General features: G+C 44.4%; 1 protein-coding gene across 10 annotated transcripts in view; it reads right to left on the reverse strand.

The window, feature by feature from the left end:
* PCNX1 (pecanex 1) overlaps positions 1–22133 on the reverse strand; it is a 244693-nt gene that overhangs the window by 69464 nt on the left and 153096 nt on the right. For all 10 annotated transcript variants that reach the window (XM_077464610.1, XM_077464612.1, XM_077464611.1 and 7 more), the window contains 2 exons: positions 16318–16495; positions 8913–9023 (listed from right to left, as the gene is read on the reverse strand). In XM_077464610.1, the coding sequence (XP_077320736.1) occupies positions 8913–9023; positions 16318–16495 (289 nt within the window). The remainder of the gene's footprint in view (positions 1–8912; positions 9024–16317; positions 16496–22133) is intronic.

The following is a 22133-nucleotide window of genomic DNA, read 5'->3' on the forward strand; positions in this document are numbered from 1 at the left end:
TTTACTTCCGCTCTAATGTGAGATACACAAAGTCTACTAATTATAGGAAGGCAAGAATGTGAGGTCACACCAGGCAAAGAAAGATTTCATAGAACAGTGGCTCTTCAAGGAAGTTTCTCCTTTTTTGCTTTTAGTAAGGTTGGAACAAAAGACTCAGAGGACCTTTTAAGACCTGGGCTTCAACAACAACGCTGTTAAAGACAGACTGTCAAACAGGGTGGAATAGAGGCCCTAGAGATAGATCTGGCCCGTTGGGAAGCAGCGTTAATTTTGTTGACTAAAATATTTTTCTTGACTAAATTAACACTTTTATTTGACTAACATGACTAAAACTAAAATGGCATTTTAGTTAAAACACTAGAACTAAAATGAAATAGAAATTTGGTGCCAAAATTAACAGTTGGGAAGCGATATTGACATTGTCGACTAAAGATCTGTGCATGTCTATGTAGCAAGTTCTTCTGGGCCAGTTCGATGCAATTAGAATTATTTTTTCCCTCTTGCTCTCTTTTTTGAGCAGATGAGGCACTGGAGGGAAGACATAGATAAGCCTGAATGGAGACTAGGGAATTATCAAGGCACTTGAGGCTAGGGTTAGAGGCTCCTTGGTTTTGGCTACAGAGGAAGTTTGTTGCTGATTTTGGAGGCTAGGGTGTCTACATACGGAGTCCCACATTTTTGACAGTTTAAAAATGCCTGGGTGAAGAGCCCAAGCCCCTTGATACAGAGAGCAGCGACAGTCTAGTTTGCCATTTTTTACTTCTGGGATGTAGATTTCAGAAATGACTGGACAGTGAGCTTCTATCCATTATTAGATTATCTGACTTGCCTTCTTGAAGGCTGCATAGCTTCCGGTGTCCCCTTGATGGATGATGTAGGCCATCCCTCACAGAAGAGGGATCAAATATTGAAGAAACATTAAACTACTTTGAGCTCCAGGATGCTGATTTGGAGCTTGGCTTCTACATGTGACCACGTTCCCTGGACCGTGAGGAACTACTATTCCCCAACCTGAAAGATTTGCATCTTTTCACTTTTCAGCAGTACGGAAAAAGAGACCTATACACTGTTAGGGCTGGGTTTAAAATCTTCTGAGGTAGGGAGCTCCTTGCTTGGCTGGACAGGAGCATGGGTGAGTTGAGAGAAGGAGCATGTCTATTCCATGTCAATAGGATGTTTTGTTGGAGTGCTCTTGAATGAGATTGGGCAAATGGTACAGCCTTGAAGGAGGCTATCCTGAGGGTAGACATTTCTTGGAGAAGCTTATTGTGGGATGTCTCTTTGACCTCAGTCCTCAAGCAAGGGCTCTGACAGAAAATAAAGAATTTTCTAAAGGAAAACCTATACTTGGAGAAGTGTCCAGTACTATGGATGGTGGATGAGTCCTTCAAAAGTAGGTCGTCTAGATTAGTGATGTACCGAAATGAAAATAACGGTGCATACATGGAAAGACACACTTGGCCAAACACCATAGGAGACATTTTCTAATGTAATTAATATGGCTGCAGTTTTTGCACTGAAGTCGACTTATTTTTCGGTCGGCAAACTGCCCATAACCCTATTTTCAGCCAATATTTTTCAGCACCGATATATCAGTGCATCCCTAGTCTAGATAGCCAGTGACTTGGATGCCTCCAGTTCTGAGAAGTGCAAGAGGTGGTGTTAGGACCTTTGTAAATTCACTGCTTTGTTTTTAGAAGAGCAATCTTTTAATTACATAGTCAGGTTTAAAAAAAAACACACAAGTCTATCTAGTTCAACCAAATAAAATACATACTGGTAAAGACACCTGGACATGTGCATGAACATATCTAATAAAGTACAATAAATATAAATGATCACATGTGGAATATATAAGGGTGAACGTCTACATGGTGGCTTGACAAGAGAACTGTCAATAACTGCTAGCTCGGGATAATTTCTGTTTAATCATCTCTGATCTTGCACAGCTTGGATTTGTCTTTTTCATGTAAAAATTGCTCTCAGAGGGCTTCCAGCTCACTAAGCCCCAAAGCTGATGTTTCTGCATCTAGCAAAACCTTAAAAAGAGCCATATCCTATGGCTCGAATGGATAGTCCAAGATGACCCTTAGGGTTCCATTTTAGAAAACCCTGGGCCCTGACCAGTCTCTGTCTCACTAGTTAGTGCAGATACATGGACCTTACGGGACCAAATGGCCAACCCTTTATCTGCACCTTCTGCAAAATATTCCAAACCGAAACAAAAGTGCAGATCTAGTCCCTTAGAGCTGCAAAAAAAATGAAAGGGAGGGGTGAGAGGCGCCAGGGGACCAATAGTGTAGCACAGTTTAATAAGTGAATACATCATAAAAAATTTTTTTTTTTAAATCGTCTGAAGAAGAACGTGGGCGTGACTAGCCTCTGAAACGCATTCCGACTGGTCGCCTCTACTGGTGGTTTGACAGGTGCCAACCGGCTCACGACAGCTTGTGTTTCCAGTACCCTCTCTCCTGTCTAACAAAGCAGCCGTAGCAGGAAGGACTACTTCACAATCCCATGCGTAATCTTTTGCAGAGCCTATCTGGGCACAGACTGCCACAATTGGTTATCCTGTGAGTTGAACCGGTTACTATTCTTAGTCCCAGAACAGACATGATGATCCTTATGAAAATGTTCTGATTTTCCTGCAGGAGTCTCACTGCCTCATCCAGCTTTATTCTCCGCAAAACTTTTTGCCTAACAGAATAGATGTTGTATGCCAGGAAGATCACCTGTGATGGCACAAGGTTGCAGTATTGGTATTTCAAAAGCCACCAGAGATTCTACAAGTTCTTCACCATTTTGAGATACGCTAGCAGCTGACTGCTTGATCTCACAAACAGCTGGAGATCATCAAATACTGAACAATCGCCACTGCTGTCAAGCGTAGCGGGTGCTTTGGTGAAAATCCTGGGAAACTAGGATAGACTAAAAGGGAGAGCACAGAACTACAGGTGCCAAACCCCCCATCCATCCTGATCGCTAACCTGAGATGCCTCTGAGACGCCCGGGAAATAGGGCTGTGCAGATAAGCATCCCTTAGGTTCATCCTGATCTTTTTGTAACAGACAGAAGGGCTCAAGGGTTTTAAAGCAGAGTTCCACCCACTTTTGAAAGGTGGTCTTAAACAAAAGACCCCCCCCCCCTTTAGTACCCTTATTGAAGTACTAAAGACAAGCTGGCTATTTACAAAGTTCTGCACAACTTGTGCAGTAGGAATTTGTGCATCATGAACAGGTCGACTTTTTTTTTTTTTTTTTTTTTTAAAGTGGCTGGAACTCTGCATTAAGGTGGTTGTATAGTCATTTTTTTAACTTTTACCTACAGGTAAGCCTATAATAAGGCTTACCTGTAGGTAAAAAAAAAAAAATCTCCTAAACCTGTACGGTTTAGGACATATTCACCTTGCAATGCGCCGCTGACTGCAGCGGCGCATGCGCACAGGGGATTCTCGTCTGAAAGTCCGGCAGAGGCCGGACCCTGGCGGAAAGAAATTTCCTGCGCGCATGCGATAACTGGAAAACACGCCGAGGGAACATGTCAGCTCCCTCAGCGTGCATCGGGCCAGATGTCGGGGCCTCGTTTTAAGGTAAGTATTTCATAATGAGCTAGTATGCGGTACTAGCTCATTATGCCTTTTCATTTGCAGGTCAAAAAATAAAAAAAAACTCCCTCTTTAAGTTCAGAAGTGGAACTTACTTACCTCCAGCCCTCCTCTGCCCAGGGACTAGGACCATCACTTTCTAAACTCTTCAGGTTGGCCAAGGTCAACTCCAATGCCCTTTTTAACAAGGACTCCATCCTTCTGATCAGGGAGTCCTTGAGGAGCCCTAAATCCTCAAACACCAGATCCATGCTTTGAGACCTGCAAAAAGGCCGCATCCAGCTTGGGATTTTTATTCAATACCATTTCTCTATCCTTGTCAAACAGAAATCTGCATTTAGGAGAGATAGAGAAAGGGGCTTTCTTTCTGGATCCAACCACTCCTCGAGGGTATGTGAAATAACTTTACACAGGAAAAACTCTGCTTTTACACTCATTTGTGCCCTAATATATCTGATTGTGGAAAGACAATTTGTTTTCCTCCTGAATGCCTAATGTTGTATTAACAGCCCACAGGAGCTCCTCCGCATCATCCAAAGACAGACTTGTACCTGGAAGACTATCTCCCTGTCCATCTATTCCTCCCCTGACTCCCACTGGGAAGAAGCTTCTAAACTATCCACTTCCTCCTCCTTCCCCAGGCGGTCCCTCATGATATCAGAAAGAGGGGCCCCCGGAGGTGCTATGGAACACTGCTGCATTGCCAACAGCCATTAAAAGCCTAAAGGCCTGGAAAGTGGCAAACAACTCCTGCTTTACAGACGACAGTAAAATTAAAAGCCACTTCCTCATAAGCAATACAATTTTAACACAAGGGTTTGGCCCAGGACCCTTTAAGGGTTAGCTTGCAAGAGGCACATTTGCATATGGCTGAAGGGCACTTCCCAGAATGTTTAGTCTGCAAGAGATACAGAAAAACCAAACGGCCTCCTGCTACCGGCCTGTCCTGAAAGATGTTTTAAGGAAAGTGACTGCCACTACTAAGCACGGAAAGCTCTGATGTTTTAGATAAATGGGAATAAGCAGAATGGCTTAAGATAATTGTTGAGAGATTTTAAGTACCACCACTAAGCTTTGGTACTGTAAACAAGTTTGAATAGAATCCTTTGAACCTGTTCTTTAGAGCTACTGGCACAGCGAAGAAAGAGAGGGGTGCCAAATAGCCTCATAGTGCCATATATTTTAGTCACTGGAAAGCTAAAAACGACAGTAAATGCATTCACAAGTCTGGGAGCAAGTTACGCATTTTCCTTGCCAAGAACTTCTCCCTCACAGTGACATGCTTTACTTGCTTCCAGACTTGTGAGTGCATTTATTATGGATTTTAGCTTTCCAGCGACTAAAATATATGGCACTGTGAGGCTGCTTGGTGCCCCTCCCTCTCTGTTTCATATACAGCGAGGAAAAAAAAGTATTTGATCCCCTGCTTATTTTGTACGTTTGCCCACTGATAAATGATCAGTCTAGTTTTAATGGTAGGTTTTATTTCAACAGTGAGAAACAGAACAAAAATCTCTAGAAACGCATTTTAAAAAGGTTATAAATTGATTTGCATTTTAATTAGTGAAATAAGTATTTGATCCCCTTTCAATCAGCAAGATTTGACTCCCAGGTGTCTTCTATACAGGTAATGAGCTGAGATTAGCAGCACTCTTAATCTCAGCTTGTTATCTGTATAAAAGACAGCTGTCCACAGAAGCAATCAGATTCCAATCTCTCCACCATGGCCAAAGAGTTGCCTAAGGATGTCCGGGACAAGATTGTAGACCTACACAAGGCTTGAATGGGCTACAAGACCATCGCCAAGCAGCTTGGTGAGAGGGTGACAACAGTTGATGCGATTATTCGTAAATGGAAGAAACACAAAATAACTGTCAATATCCCTCGGTCTGGGGCTCCATGCCAGATCTCACTGCCTGGAGTTTCAATGATCATGAAAACGGTGAGGAATCATCCCAGAACTACGCGGGAGAATCTTGTCAATGATCTCAAGGCAGCTGGGAACATAGTCACCAAGAAAACAATTGCTAACACTATGCCATGAAGGACTGGAAACCTGCAGCACCCCCAAGGTCCCCCTGCTCAGGAAAGCACATATACAGGCCCGTCAGAAGTTTGCTAATGAACACCTGAAAGAAGAGAACTGGGTGAAAGTGTTGTGGTCAAATGAGACTAAAATCGAGCTCTTTGGCATCAACGCAACTCGTCGTGTTTTGAGGAGAAATGCTGCCTATGACCCCAAGAAAACCATCCCCACCATCAAACATGGAAAAGGAAACCTTATGCTTTGGGGTTTTTTTCTGCTAAGGGGACAAGTCCAGTGTTAATTTTGTCAGCTAACATTTTTTTTCGACTAAATTAATACTATTTTAGTTGAATACAATAAGACTAAAACAACTGAGATGACTAAAACTAAAATGGCATTTTAGTCAAAAGTGTATGACTAAAACGAAATAGAAATTTGACGTAATAAATTAACACTGGTATGTAGTGCATGTTCAAACCTTAAAACCATATATCATTACATTTTTCACTCCAGCAGTATATAATTAGTTTGGAAATTGTAGAGAAATGCTTAACCGCTTCCCGCCCGCCCGCTGGCTGTCAAAAGATGGCTGTGCGGCTCTTTTTCTGGGTGGACATCAAATGACGGCCCTCCAAAAACGACCGCTCTGGCACGCATCGCAGCGGTGGGTGGTGCAGTGTGTCAGCCTGACACACTGCTACACCGATCTCAGCAAAGAGCCTCTGATGGAGGCTCTTGAGCACACGATCAGCCGATCCAATCATGGCTGATAACGATGTAAACAGGAAGAGCCGTTGATTGGCTTTTATTCACTCGACGGACACGAGCAGGGGAGAGCCAAATCGGCTGGTCTCCTGACCGGGGGGGGGCTGTGCTGATTGTTTATCAGCGCAGCCCTCCCCCGGATACCGCCAGGACCACCTAGGATGGCCACCACACTGGACCACCAGGTATGCCACCCTAGACCACCAGGGAAATGCCAATCAGTACCCATTCCCAATGCCTGCCAGTGCTGCCCAGCAGTGCCGCCTATCAGTGCCACCCAGAAGTACCCATCAGTGCAGCCTTTCAGTGCCCAGTGTTACCCATCAGTGCCACCCATCAATGCATATCAGTGCCACCTCATTGGTGTTGCCTTATCAGTGCCCATCAGCGAAGGCGAAAACGTATTTATCTACAAAATTTAATAACGGAAAAAAAAGAAAAAAAAAGTTTTCAAAATTGTAGGTCTTTTTATTTGTTTAGCAAAAAATAAAAAACACATAGGTGATCAAATACCACCAAAAGAAAGCTCTATTTGTGGGAACAAAATTATAAAAAATTCTGTTTGGGTACAGCGTAGCATGACCGCGCAATTGTCACTTAAACAGCAACAGCGCTGAAAGCTGAAAACTGGCCTGGGCAGGAAGGGGGTGTAAGTGCCTGGTATTGAAGTAGACACATAATGAATTGCAATTTAACAACACCCATTAGATTTTAGACTTAAATTCGTTTTAGAAGACTAAAATGTACTGGAAATTTTGTCGACTAAACAACTAAAACAATTGCAGAAGTCTAAAATGGGACCAAAATGTAATTTAAGGCAAAAGACTAAAGCTAAATCAAAATGTGCTGCCAAAATTAACACTGGACAGGACAACTTCACCACATCAAAATGGAATGATGGACGGGGCCGTGTATGGTCAAATCTTGATGGAGATCCTCCTTCCCTCAGCCAGGGCACTAAAAATGGGTTATGGGTGGGTATTCCAGAATGACGATGACCTAAAAACACACGGCCAAGGCAAAAAGGAGTGGCTCAAGCAAAAGCACATTAAGGTCCTGGAGTGGCCAACCAGTCTCCAGACCTTAATCCCATAGAAAATATGTGGAGGGAGCTGAAGGTCCGAGTTACGAAACGCCAGCCTCCAAACCTTAATGACTTGGAGAGGATCTGCAAAGAGGAGAGGGACAAAAACCCTCCTGAGAGGTGTACAAACCAGGTGGCCAACTACAAGAAACGTCTGACCTCTGATTGCCAACTAGGATTTTGCCACCAAATACTAAGTCATGTTTTGTAAAGGGGTCAAAATACTGATTTCACTTATTAAAAAGCAAATCAATTTATAACTTTTTTGAAATGCTTTTTTCTGGATATTTTTGTTCTGTCTCTCACTGTTAAAATAAACCTACCCATAAAATTATAGACTGATCATTTCTTTGTCAATGGGCAACCGTACAAAATCAGCAAGGTATCAAATACTTTTTTGCCCTCACTGTAGGTTCTGGTTTCCCAAGCCAGTGTGAGGAGGCTTTCTCACTTACTGACATTAGCAGGGTTCAGTGTATCGCGATTGCCAACCTCCAGGTCCTAAACCAGTTTACACATGACGCTAATTGTTTTGTATTATGTATGGTCAGGCTCCAATACAATATTGTATTTGGTTATTCACTTTGACTTGTTTACAAAGCTGTCTTTGTAGTTCACTACTTTTTATCTTTTTGCTAGTTTTCTTGATGTAAGGTAGGCCACAGATTATGCAATGATCTTTTCTACCTTGCTTTATTCCCTCATAAACATTGTCAGTTGTGATGCGGGAATCGTTCTCGCAGAGCTATTGTATTCTACTGATGGGAAGCCTTCTGCAGTGGCAGATAACCATCCATATTCCCATCATACAGGTTCCAGGAAAAGGCTCCAAGTTACTGGGTGGTGCAGCAACCACCAGCTGTAGACCTCGTCGGATCTTACATGACAGTGTAGATGTTTGCCAGCACATCACAGATTTTCAAGTTAAGTTCAAACGGCTTTATTGAAGTAGGATCACATCACAAACAAGTGAGTGCAGCGTTTCGGGATCACACAGGACCCCTTCATCAGGCATGTGATAACAGGATTCAATAAAGCCGTTTGGACTCAACTTGAAGATCTGTGGTGTGCTGGCCAACATCTACAATACATCTCTACTGGTAATGATCACTGCTGGCGGCTCAAGCACATAATCCAAGTCTTTAAGTTCAAAGATTAGTTGATCATGCACTTAGCAGATATCTGGAAGGAATCTTAAATGTAGCAGAGTTCTTGTTTAAATATAGCCTTCCACATTTAATATAACAAAATTAAGGAAAAGGCAGTAGATAATGTACCAGTAACAGGTATACCAATATATGGTCACTGGAAATATACCACAGTTGCAAAGACCAAGTACAGTAGATACCTGGAGGTTCAGGAGCATTCATGAAAATGTGCAGACCGCGTCAAGCCTAGATTAAACAAAATCTGAAATGACAGTTATAAAGGATATGAGGTACGGCAAAAGGCTGGGCGAAGGCATGGAATGCTGATCCCCATGTAATCTGCCACGGAGCAATGTACGTGTAGACAAAACGTAATTTGTAGAACAGCTCCCAAAGCTGAAGTATTAGGAAAAAGGAGAAAATACCATTAAAATGGTAGATTGAGTCACATTTTTTTTAAAGCATTTAGAATAATATAAGATAAACATGGTTAGGCAACTTAAAGCTGATCTTCAGCCTGGAAAAAAAAAAAAACACTCTGGAAATCTCTTCCACTAATTTCTCAGCAATCTATAGCCTTTGATTTAAAGTGGTTGCAAACCTCAGACATACAATATGAGCAAAGAATATCCCTCTACAGTGTGTACTTGTATCAATTAGGAGCATAATGTGTAATTTCTGTCTGCTGCTTCCTTCCTCTATCAGCATGAATCACTTCTGACAAGTTTTCCTGGCACCTAGAGAAAAAAAAATAGGATTTTTAAAACAGCTAAGCTGTAAAATTATTTTCTTGGAGTATATCATAGGACACAGAGCCTCAAGTATTTACTTAGTGGGTTATGGGCCTACCTTCAGGTGTTGCCACTGGTATAACCAATACAGGAAGCTGACTCCCCTATATAACCCCTTCTCCTTCCAGGAGCACTCAGTTTTTGCAGCCAAGCAATATACTCTCACCACATAAAACAGAGGGACGAGATCCTAGAGCAAATGTATGTACTGAAGACCAAGTCGTGGCCTTGCAGATCTGAGACATGGAGGCCTGGTGACGCACTGCCCAAGAAGCACCCTCTCTGGTAGAGTGCGCCTTAACTTGAAAAAGGGAGAATCTTTCCCTTTAAATCATAAGTTTGAATGATAAAACTTGCCGAATTCACTTAGCGACAGGGATCTTGACACTGCCTGTCCTTTTTTAGGACCCTCTGGCAGAACAATAAGACATCAGTCTTGCGAATCTGAGCAGTTTTCTTTAAATAGATTTTCACTGCTCTCACCAGTTCAAGACAATGTAGTGACTTTTCTTCCCTGGAACATGGTCTTGGGAAAAACCATGACAATATCTTTATTCAGATGAAAGCCTGAAACCACTTTTGGCAAAAAGCCTGGACGAGGGTGTAACACCACTCGGTCCTCATGAATAATCAAATATGGCTCTTTACAAGAAGGAGCAGCCAATTCTGAAACCCTCCTTGCTGTGAATATAGCAACCAAAAATATCAGCTTCCTAGTCAGAAAGACTAAGGGAACATGCTGTAATGGTTCAAATTGCTGTTTTTATAACACCGACAAAACTAAATTTAAGTACCAAGGGCTTAAGGGTGATTTAACTGGCGGATTAATCCGCAGCACTCCTTGCATGAAACCCTGGACTAAAGAATGCATAGCAAGTGGTCTTTGAAATTATTTATAGGGCTGAGACTTGGCCCTTAATAGTACTCAGGGCCAACTTCATCTCTAGGCTTAATTGTAGAAAGGCAAGAATTCTGCCTATGATATATCTCCGAGGATACCAACCCTTGGACTCACACCAGGAAACATAAGCTTTCTAGGCTTTAAAATATATATATATAGCTCTATAAGCTGGCTTCCTAGCATTAATCAAAGTAGAGATAACTGACCTGGAAAGTCCACGTTTCTTCAGAATGTGGGTGTCAATAACCAAGCCATTAAATTTAGCGTTCATAAAGTAGTATGGAATATCGGCCCCTGAGATGGCAGGTCTGGCCTTAGTGGGAGAGGCCATGGACTCTACACTGTCATCTTTACAATCTCTGCGTACCATGACCTTCTGGGCCATGCTGGTGCTACCAGTATTACAGACTTTCTTTACAGCTTGATCTTGCAAAGAACTAGAGGTTGCAAATGAATCGGGGGGGGGGGGGGGGGGGGAGAATGCATAGATCAGTGAGAACTGATCCCACTGGGTCACCAACACATCTGTTCCGTATGCAAGTGGGTCCCTTGTTCTGGACACAAAGTTGACTAGCTTTTGGGGTGAAGAGACCATAGCCCCAGGAATAACTGCTGGTGACTTATATAGTCCGCCTGCCAATTCTCTAACTCCCGGAATGAAAACTGCCGGCATGGGACAGTCTCTTCTGCCAAAGGCAGACCGGATACGGTTTTGAAACGGTCTCAAATGGAATTGGGCATAGGGAACTGCTTCGAATGAAGCTACCATCTTCCCAAACAACCTCATGCAAAGGCGAATTGAAGGATTTCTCTTTGACCTGATCATCCTCACCAGCTCTTGTATGGAGCTGATCCTTGCGGGAGGCAAGAACACCCCTTTTCTGGGCTGTGTCTATGATCAGGCTCAGATACTCCAGCCTTCTTAATGGCTTTAAGGAGGATTTCATTAGGTTGAGAATCCAACCCAAACCTTCCAGGTAACTGCTTGTAATGGCTACACCTTGCTTCAAGCGAGCCACTGACTGGTCTATTAACAATAGTCTAAGTAAGCCAAGACAGTTATGCCCTGTGCCCTTAACCTGGCTAGAGGTGGGGCTAATACCTTTGTGAATACCCGAGGTGCTGTAGCAAGCCCGAAGGGCAAAGCTATAAACTGAAAATGCTTCTGTTCTACTTCAAACCGCAGAAACCTCTGGTGAGGAGGAAATATAGGGACATGCAGATATGCATCTCTGATGTCGATGCCAGAAGTTCTCCTCCTGCAAGGATGGAAATGACGGACTTGACTGACTCCATGCAAAAGGAGCGGATCTTCAGGAACCGATTTAGATTCCGTAGATCTAGACTTGGTCTAATATCTCCATTTGGGTTTGGCACAGTAAATAGGTTTGAATAAAACCCCAAACCTTGCTCTTATTTGGGAATCTGTCTGATCACCCCTTGAGCCAATAATCTGTCTAATGCTTGAAACAGGGATTGCCTTTTCCCTGGATCCTTGGGAACGTTTGATCTCAGAAAACGAGATGATGGAAACTCTCGAAGCTCTAGCTTGTATCCCAGAGACACTGTGGAGAGAGTCCATTTGTCCTGAATCTCCCTTTGCCAGACTTCTGAGTACATCAGAAGTCTCTCCCCCACCTAGGTGAGGGGAGATGCCTCTTCATAAGGAGGTCTTGTATTCTGCTTTGCAGACTTGCGGGCTCAGGTCTTCCTTTATGCCTGGTCTGATGGCAGAGGCCGAACAGTTTAAATGAAGGACGCTTATATTTTCTTTTGACTGGCAAAAGAGTACTCTTTCCGCTTGAAATTGTTTGAATGTTTTTATCTGAACTATCGCCAAATAATCGTTCTCCCTTAAAGGGGAAACTAGTTAGAAGGTTCTTACAAGATGTTTCAGCTGACCAACCCCTTAACCAAAGGGTCTTCGCATATGTACAAGTACAAGCGCAAGGCATGATGCCTGGTGAATAGAATCCTTCAGAGCATCTATAGCAAAGCATAATGCTTTAGGTAGCTCGGCCAGTTCCTGTGCTTGTTGTGCAGGGAGCTCATTTGAGAGCATCTGTGAACTAGACCTTTAAGGACTGACAGATGCCTATAGCTGCAATTGCAGGCTGAGCAACAGTACCTGCTAAGGAAAAGAGGACTTGAACATACCTTCCAACTTCTTATCTGTTGGATCTTTAAGCATAAGCGCATTGTCCACTGGGCAACTTAAACAATTTTTTTTTATTATTTTTTTTTTTTAACATTGCAAATCGCAGCATCAACTGCTTGAACTTTCCATCTTTTAGTGAATTTTTCTTCCATAGGATAGAGATTTGAGAGTCTCTTTGGAGGGGAAAAATGCTTACCCGGATGACTCATTCGGTATAAATAAGCTTTTTTAGTAATACGTAGACGGGAAACGCATGCAAAGGCTGTAGAGGCTTCAAGGAACCCAAGGAGGAGACCGGAGCTTCAGCTAACACTGTTAGGGGTAGCATGAAAGCAGAGCGAATCATGTTTGTAAGGCTATGTACTTCAGATTGTGAAGTAGGAACTTCAAGTATTGTTCCCTCCACAGATGAATAATCGGCATGTCTTTCCTCTCAATCATCTGAGGGCAATACCCCAATCCTGTCCTCATAATTCTTTTGGACCCTCCACTGACTGTAAAGAGTCTAAGGTGGGGGAGGGGGGATCTAGGACGCTTCCTATACACTTGGATGTAGGATGCGATTAAAGCCGCTAATCTTCCTTCTAAGCCTTGCAAGGCAGAGGAAAATGCAGCTTCAGTCACATATACAGGGGCTGAAGTGTGTGAAGCAGTTGCACCACCGCTAGCATAAGGGATTCGCAGTGCCTGGGGGTGACACCTTAGGTACCTTTACAGTAGGTCTGGAAGACAGTGCAAAGCAGAGGTACACAAAATATTTGCTTGACAACAATTCTAGCAAAGACAATGTCACCAAAATAACAGTTCTTTTGCTGCTAAGTAACAATAGTTTTTCCTGTCTGGAAATGCCTGTTTACACCCTTATGTGGTCAGCACTCTGGTCTCTTAGTTTGACAGACTGCCTCTCCAGTTAAAAAGTCTCTGAGTGTCCATGATATAAAGCCTCAGGTGGAACCTGATTGGCATCCTCAGCGCTTCCCCCTCAGCTATGCGGCGAGTGGTGTGTGTGTGGACGTTACATCCATACACAGCGCCACGTGACCTTGCGGACATGCCCCTCTGTATCCTCAGGCCCTGCTAAGGACCTGAATGGCCAACACAAAGTAAGGCGAGTATCTAACTTGTGGATGTACTATACACCTCTACAAGAGGGGGAGGGGAAGAGGGGGGAGGGGGTGCTGTCAGCAGATTTTTTTATAGTCTTTAAAGTCACAGAGGCACAGGGAGTTCCCCCTTACTAGGTGGAAGTGCTGGGTTGTAAAACCATGCAGCTAAAGCAGCTGCGTCAACCATTCAGCCACCGCCCATATAGAAGTTTATACACATCTCTGTATTAGCAACTGCTGTATTTTTACCAAATCCCACAAGATTTCTTTAAGAACACCCTCTGCCGCTGGGACCACACATATTTTGAGACAGAGCTGCATTAAAACATCGTACATAGGTAGTGTAAGTTACTCTCTATAGAGAAGACATTTTTAAGGCATATAAGGTATATTGAAGGAAAAAGCATAGCTTCTTCCCTTACCTTGTCCTCGCTGCAGTATACTGCTGATTTAACAGACAGATCCAACTTTCACCCATCATGGCGGAAGCAGTTTAAACCTTCAAAGACTGGGGCCCTTTTAATAGGGGTTCCGCTCCTTTGAGCCTTGTATAGCACCCCCCAGGACAACTTTAGGTAATGTAGCAAGACCAAATAAAGTTCAGGTTCCTAGGGTCCAGCTCTCAGAGAGAAGCCTACAGGCAAAACCTCGTTCTTGAATCGAGGTCCAGGTACCATCCTATGGCCTCAGTGGCGAGGATGGATCCAGTTGTGGAGGTTCTTTTAAATCCAGCATGGATACCTCCCTGGAGCTCCTCAAAGCACATCTTCACTTGTGACCAACACCTTAGACACTGGCAAAAAAACTGAGCGCTCCTGGAAGGAGGAGGGGTTATATAGGGGAGTCAACTTCCTGTATTGGTTATACCAGTGTCAACACCTGAAGGTAGGCCCATAACCCACTAAGTAAATACTTGAGGCTCTGTGTCCTATGATGTACGATAAAGAAAAGATGACAGGGGAGGAACTTCCAGCACACAGCCTGTGATTGACAGCCTCAGCTTTGTTACTGTGTGATGGGGATGTGTCCTTTCCCTCCAATCAGCTCTCAGAGCTCGCCTCACTTAACTCTGCAGAGTAACTTCAGTTATCAGCTCCCTTTTTTCTGACAGCTCAGACAAGCTTTATAAATGCTGGACTTTGAACGGATGTAGAGAAAAGAAGACGGCAGATAAACAGGTACAACCTATGGAAGAGGATTGGTTCATCTCTGCATATCATCTGAGGCCATTCACTTCACCAGGTATATGTGAGGGTTTACAACCACTTTAACATACAGTTTCTAAGACCCACATATTTTTCCCATTAAACTACAGTCCCATAATTTTTCACTATACTAGTTCTGGCTGCTTGACTGAACCCGCTGTGTTCCTCGGTTGAGAGGCTCATGAGCACTGTAATCAGTGCAGAATTGAGTGTCTGTTTTCCAACTAAATAGGCAGCGTCAGCATTGGAGGTAGGCATTTACAGAAGTAACCTGCAGTGCTGATGAATAGAGGATTGGGACACTGGCTGTCACATTAAGGTAGATTAAACACATTTTAAATATAAATTATAGGATACATAGGGTGTAGAGGGGTAAACAATCGTGTTTTTTCAGGCAGGAGTTTAGCATTAAACAGTACCTTGTCAACATTTATATCCATGTCTTACAGTAGGGTAAAGAAATATATATTTCACTTGGGTTTGAATAAATGTTTAACCAACCCCTTCCTTTGCCAGTCTTTATATAAACATGTTTGGTATATAAACAATTGACCGGTATAAAATGTATCAAAAATGGTTCCAATCTTCATAAGAGCGATTCCCCCACGCGGGCCATCATCTTGCCTCTCGTGCAGTGAAGATGAAGTCAGACTACCAATCACAGACTACACATCAAAGCCCTCCTGTGTTATGAGCCAGGGGAGTGTAAGAGATGGAGCCAAGGGGTTTCACTATTGACTGTGCACCAGCACTAAAATAAAAAATGTTAATGGCAGAAGCAACACAGTTTAGCATGTTTACATTACATGGTAGCCAAAAGGGCATTTAAAACTAAATTGAAGAGTAGCATGAAAGTGACTCTAAGACCCCATTCACACCTAAGCATTTTGTAGCTTGAAGCTACAAAAAGCTAGAGGGGAAAAATCTATTCTCAATGGAGATGGTTCACATCTCCACTCCATGTCGCCTGAAGCCGAACGCCTGAAGCTCAAACAAGTTCCAGGCCCTTTTTTGTCGCTCGAATTGAGCAGATTTGGGCATTTTTCTTCTAACATTGGAGACGTTTTGCCCTGCACAAAATCGCGGCAAAAAACGCAGCAAAATCGTGGTAAATTTGCACGATTTTCTGCTTGAAAACGCTACGCTCAGGTGTGAATGCGGCCTAAGTTTATAGGAATGGAAAGGTCCATTTTAAAATCTATTCCAAGGGAGACTTTAGACTTCGCTAATCTTTGTCTACTCTTCTATTTAAGCATTTGCCTTTTTAAGAAAGGCAATTAGGAGCTCTGCTATGGAAGCAATGAAAAGATTTGTATATAAGCGTATCAGGACCTTAGGCCACAGCCACGTAGCCGATTTGTAAAATAAATGAATTGGTAAAAAGGGAAACCTTTATTCCGTGTTTAATGCATAAGCAGTAAACTACTCTAACAGTGAAATGAGCATCTTTTAACTCTAGCACACGCATACATGACTGTAATTATTAAAACCTTTGCAATATATTATGACGACAGGTGGTCATACAATACCTTGCTGAAAAGTATTGACATAAAGAACAGGTCCAGCAGAAGTTTCTCTGAGCAGTCCTTGTAATCAAATGTAAAGAAGAGTACAGTGAAGATGAATGTGGCATACTGGCAGGTGGGACTGCTATATGAAGACCTTAGAAGCTTCATTCCAGCAATGGTGATCAACAATGCACCAACCCTGTCAACACAAGTCAATGGGTTACATCTTACATGGTGAATATAACATTATTGCAAAGCTCCAATTTGTTTTATTAAAGAAAAAGCCGAATTTCACTCTTAAACAATGACGATTTTGAATCCTTATGCTGCTAGCATTAATATATAGTATATATTTACTTTTTTTAATTTTTTTTATTAATTATGTTTCTTCAGTTACTTCCTGGTTTCTTGCCTTGACAAATGAGGTCATACATCCCAGGAATCTTCTGGAGGTGTGGAGGAGTTTTCTCAGATAAGCACACCCTCCTGTCTGCATGTCTGAGCTAAGGGCAGATGAATATTCCAGGAAGCAAATGATAGATGAATAATCTGCCTTACTAAAAATGGCCATAAGCAGAAATGCTAGGTGGGCGTTTTTTAAAGTGATTTCTTATCAAAATAAATTATGGAGACATGGATGGATGCGTGCTTTTGCTTTGAATATTAAAAATAAATTAAATAGCATTTTTGCTTTGTGGCGCTCAGAAGCAGTGTAGTTCCATTTTAAGTCTCCAAAATACACAACCTTGCAAGTGCATGCAACATCTAGCTGTATACTACTACAAAGTAGTCAAAAGTAGTCAAAGTATAGGAGAACTTTTTACATGCAAGTCTTTACTATCCAACCTGACAATTTTGTCTAAACATACCTCCCATTTAAGTTTGGCCAGGGCCAGACAATATCTACAAGTTGTGACTTTCTCTGCAGCAGTGGGCAAGCCCCTTTTTCTTGACCTTGCAACTGTGTGGCGCTTTCACAAAATACTGAATTTAATGAAGATCTTTACTAAAACATTAAATGAAACTGAAACAGATATCATTACTTAAAGTGGTTGTAAACCCTTATAGACCACTTTGACTTACAGGTAAGCCTCGATTAAGGCTTACCTGTAGGTGCAAGAAATATCTCCTCAACCTACACGGTTAAGGAGATATTTGCAAGAAGGGCGGGACCGATGTCTACGGCACATGCACGCCGTAACAATGGCGCAGGCGCACTGAGCGTGCTGTTTAATGAATAGGATCGCGCCATCACTGATGTGCGGGAGTGACATCGCGGCTCCGACCAGTCACAGTGCCATGATACACGGAAGTCACTCCGGGAATCATGGCAGCAACAGAGGTGGTGACGAGGACCGCTGTGGGGGCTTCAATCTCAGGTAAGTAATTCATAATGAGCTAGTATGCTATGCATACTAGTTCATTATGCCTTTGTCTTGCAGGGACTTTTTTTTAAGAGGGTTTTACTTCCTCTTTAAAGTGGCACTAAAAGCAAGAATACTCACCATCACAACACTCCATTTAACCACTTGCCACCCGCCCTATAGGGAATTGACGGTGGCAAAGTGGTTTCATAATCCTGATCGGACGTCATATGACGTGATCAGGATTATGAGCCGCTGTGCACCCCCGGGGGCACGCATCGCGGCGATCGTTGTTGCGGGGTGTCAGTCTGACACCCGGCAACTACGATCTCGGTAAAGAGTCTCCGACGGAGACTCTTTACCACGTGATCAGCCGTGTCCAATCACGGCTGATCACAGTGTAAATGGGAAGAGCCGGTGATCGGCTTTTCCTCACTCGCATCTGTCAGACGCGAGTAGAGGAGAGCCGATCGGCTGCTCCTCTGACAGGGGGGGTCTGTGCTGATCGATTATCAGCACAGCCCCCCCGAGGATGCCTACACTGGACCACCAGGGACGCCACCAGACCACCAGGGATGCCAAGGACAAGGTATGCCACCCTAGACCACCAGGGATTTCAGTCAGTGCCACAATGGATGCCAATCAGTGCCCATAATGGATGCCAGTGCCCACAATGGGCATCACTGATTGGCATGCATTATTGATGGCACTGATTGGCATCCATTAGTACAATACATTATAATACAATGCCGCCTATCAGTTCCCATCTGTGCCGCCTATCAGTGCCTACCCATGCCCACCTCTGCCGCCTACCCATGCCCACCTCTGCCGCCTACCCATGCCCACCTCTGCCGCCTACCCATGCCCATCTGTGCCGCCTAACCCATGCCCATCTGTGCCGCCCAACCCATGCTCATCTGTGCCGCCCAACCCATGCCCATCTGTGCCGCCCAACCCATGCCCATCTGTGCCGCCCAACCCATGCCCATCTGTGCCGCCCAACCCATGCCCACCTGTGCCACCTATCCATGCCCATCCATGCCAATCCGTGCCACCTATCAGTGCCCATCCGTGTGGCCCATCAGTGCCACCCAGTGCCGCCTATCAGTGCCACATATCGGTGTCCATCAATGCCACCTCATCAGTGCCACTTCATTGGTGCCACCTCATCCGTGCCCATCAGTGCCGCCTTATCATTGCCCATCAGTGTAACCCCATCAGTGCCCATCAGTGAAGGAGAAAACTTACTTATTTGCAAAGTTTTGAAACTGAAACAAAAAAAAACATTTTTTCCCAAAATTTTCGGTATTTTTTTATTTGTTTAGCAAAAAATAAAAACCGCAGAGGTGATCAAATACCACCAAAAGAAAGCTCTATTTATGGGAAAAAAATGATAAAAATGTCATTTGGGTACAGTGTAGCATGATCGCGCAATTGTCATTCAAAGTGCGACAGCGTTGAAAGCTCAAAATTGGTCTGGGCAGGAAGGTGTTTAAGTGCCCGGTATTGAAGTGGTTAAGTGCCCTGTATTGAAGTGGTTAAGGGTCCAGGCATCTTCTACTGTTTGCCATGTTTCAGCAATCTTCATTGGCTGGTGTGGGATGACATCACTCCTGCTCAGGAGCTAGTCATCCCGGCACATTATCAGCCCAGCAGCTGTAGGCTAAACTGCACATGCACAGCTTAATTTACATTAAGTATTAGAAAAAAGTAGGCCAAGAATGGCCCTAGATCGAACTTTAGAGGAAAAATGGACAAGCATATAATAAAAACATTTTACTGATAACAATCGCAAACAGAGCAAGTATCAAAAGAATTAACACAATTAACACACAATAGACATAAATGTATGGCGTGAGCAAAAATGTTGACACCATATAGACAGCAGTGAGCCCCTGTGCATCAATGCGTTCCGCTTCATCAGGACACACTCTTACAGTCCGAGGATCGCTCTGAGCAGGCAGATAATAGGATTTTTTTTTCTGTAATTGACCCAATACTGCCATTAGGAGAAACTAGGCAAAATTGTTACACAATACCCAGAACTTTAAGCCCGCCCCGGGGGGCGGGCCCTGTGCCATCAACCCTTCCCACTGCTCCTAGCAGCTTCAGTACGTCAACAAGCAGTATAACGTAGAAAAAAGGAGGGGTGGGTGCTGTGTCGGTTGGTGAATTACAATTACAGGGAAAAGGATTTTACGGAGAGTACAAAAAATCCTATTTTCCCTTATATTCACCGACCGACAGCTCCTCTCTGTAACTAAATGGGACGTCCCCAAGCAGTGCCAAACGAGGGGTGGGAAAACAGCATTAAAACTTCATTCACCATGCCAAGTGGGAACTAATGAAACTAAACCCACAAAAAACCAGCAGTGTGTGGAAACTCCACCATAAAACTGGGCATGCTCAACAGGAGTGATCCTCCAAAACGCAACATTGCGGAAGTAATGCAACAGTGCATTAACGAAACAGTACTGTGTTTTCATAGAAAAAAACAGGAAAAACGCAATAGCAACTACATGGCCGCCTGCAAAACGTTTCGGCCAAAACCAGCATCAGCCGATGCACCGACGTCTACCTTGTAAAACTTGGTAAACGCATGGACAGGGGACCAGGTCGCCGCCATACACACCAGAGCGACAGACGCTTGGTGTCGGAAGGCCCACGACGTTCCTATTGCCCATTCAAGGCGTAGGCTTAGACTACAATCTGTCTAATCCACCTGGAAATGGTGGCTGACGAGACCGCCATGCCCTTCTTAGGACCAGCCACCAAAAACAAACAGCGAGTCTGACTTCCAAAAGGAAGCTGTGGACAGACAAGTACACCTTCAGAGCCCTAACCACATCGAGAGCGTGAAGGGCTACCTCTTTGGGGTGCTTCGGCTTAGGAGACAACAATGGTAATACAATGTCCTCATTGATATGAAAGGCCGAGACCACCTTCGGTAGAAAGGACGGTTGCAGACGCCACCTTATCCCTGAGGATGATCAGATAAGGCGACTTGCAAGACAAGGCCGCCAGTTCCGAAAACCCTCCTGGCCGATATGATGGCCACTAGAAGGACCACCTTCTGTGAAAGGGTCAGCAGAGGAATCTCCCTGATATTCTCAAACGGCCTTCTTCTGAAGCGCCAACACCAGGTTCAAATCCCACGGAGGTAACGGAGGACGCACCGGAGGGACTACATGTCGCACCCCCTGCACAAAGGTACTCACTAATGAGTGAGACAGGGGTCTTTGAAAAAAAAGACAGCCAGAGCTGAAATCTGCCCCTTGATGGTGCTCAACGCCAACCTCTGACCTACACCTTGCTGCAGAAAAAGCAGGATCCTGGATACAGAGTAGGAGTGTGGATGCCACCCTGTCTCCTCACACACGGAGATGTAGGTCTTCCAAGTACGATGGTATATCTTGCTGGAAGAAGATTTCCGTGCCCTCAGCATAGTTGGAATCACCGAGTCCGACAGACCCCTGTTCCTCAATAGCTGGCTTTCAACAGCCAGGCCGTTAAAGCCAGCAATGGTAAAGCAGGGTAAAGGATTGGAACTTGAGATAGGAGGTCCTCTCTCAACGGCAGTCGCCAGGGAGCGCCTGCCACCAGGCTCACCGGGCCCGCTGAGGCCAATCTGGGGCAACCAGGATTACTGGAATCCCCTCGGCTTCCACTCTGCGAAGCAGACGTGGCAACAGTTTCAGCGGAGGAAATGCGTAGATCAGCTGGTACTGATCCCACGGAGCCACCAGCGCGTCTGCCCGAGGATCTCTTGTCCTGGACACGAATCTCAGCACCTTCCGATTGAGTTGGGAGGCCAATAGATAAACATCTCGTGTGCCTCATTTCATGCACAGCAGCCTGAATATCTCCGGATGCAATGCCCATTCTCCTGGATCCAGCATCTGACGACTCAGATAGTCTGCCTGCCAATTTTCCACCCCCGGGATGTAAATGGCCGACAGAGCCGGAACGTGTCGCTCTGCCCACCGAAGTATGTGAGCGACCTCCCGAGCAGCGGCTGAACTTCTTGTTCCCCCTTGGTAATTTATGTACTCCACAGCCGTGGCGTTGTCTGACTGTATCCTGTTCAGACACCCTCAAAAGACACGTCGACCATGTGTGGAGGCACAGCCTGATCGCTCACAATTCGAGCAGATTGATCGGCAACTTGGATTCCTCCGTCGACCAGAGGCCCTGAGCCGACTGAATCCCCATCACTCCACCCCTGTGGTGACCACCGTCCATTTCAGAGGAAGGAACGATTTTCCGGCCTGAAGGAACGATTTTCCGGCCTGAATCACCAGGGACCTCAACCACCAGATCAGGGAGTCCCTGACTGGCTGGCTCACCTGGATCTGCCGATCCTGGGACAATGGAGATTTGTCCCATTTTGTCAAGATCTCCTTCTGCAGGACTCTGGTGTGGAACTGGGCATAAGGTACTGCCTCGAAGGAAGCCACCATGAGCCCCAGCACC

Source organism: Lithobates pipiens, unplaced genomic scaffold, assembly GCF_037356315.1.
Source record: "Lithobates pipiens isolate NorthernLeopardFrog02 unplaced genomic scaffold, aLitPip1_a1.2 Scaffold_30, whole genome shotgun sequence".
NCBI lineage: Eukaryota > Metazoa > Chordata > Amphibia > Anura > Ranidae > Lithobates > Lithobates pipiens.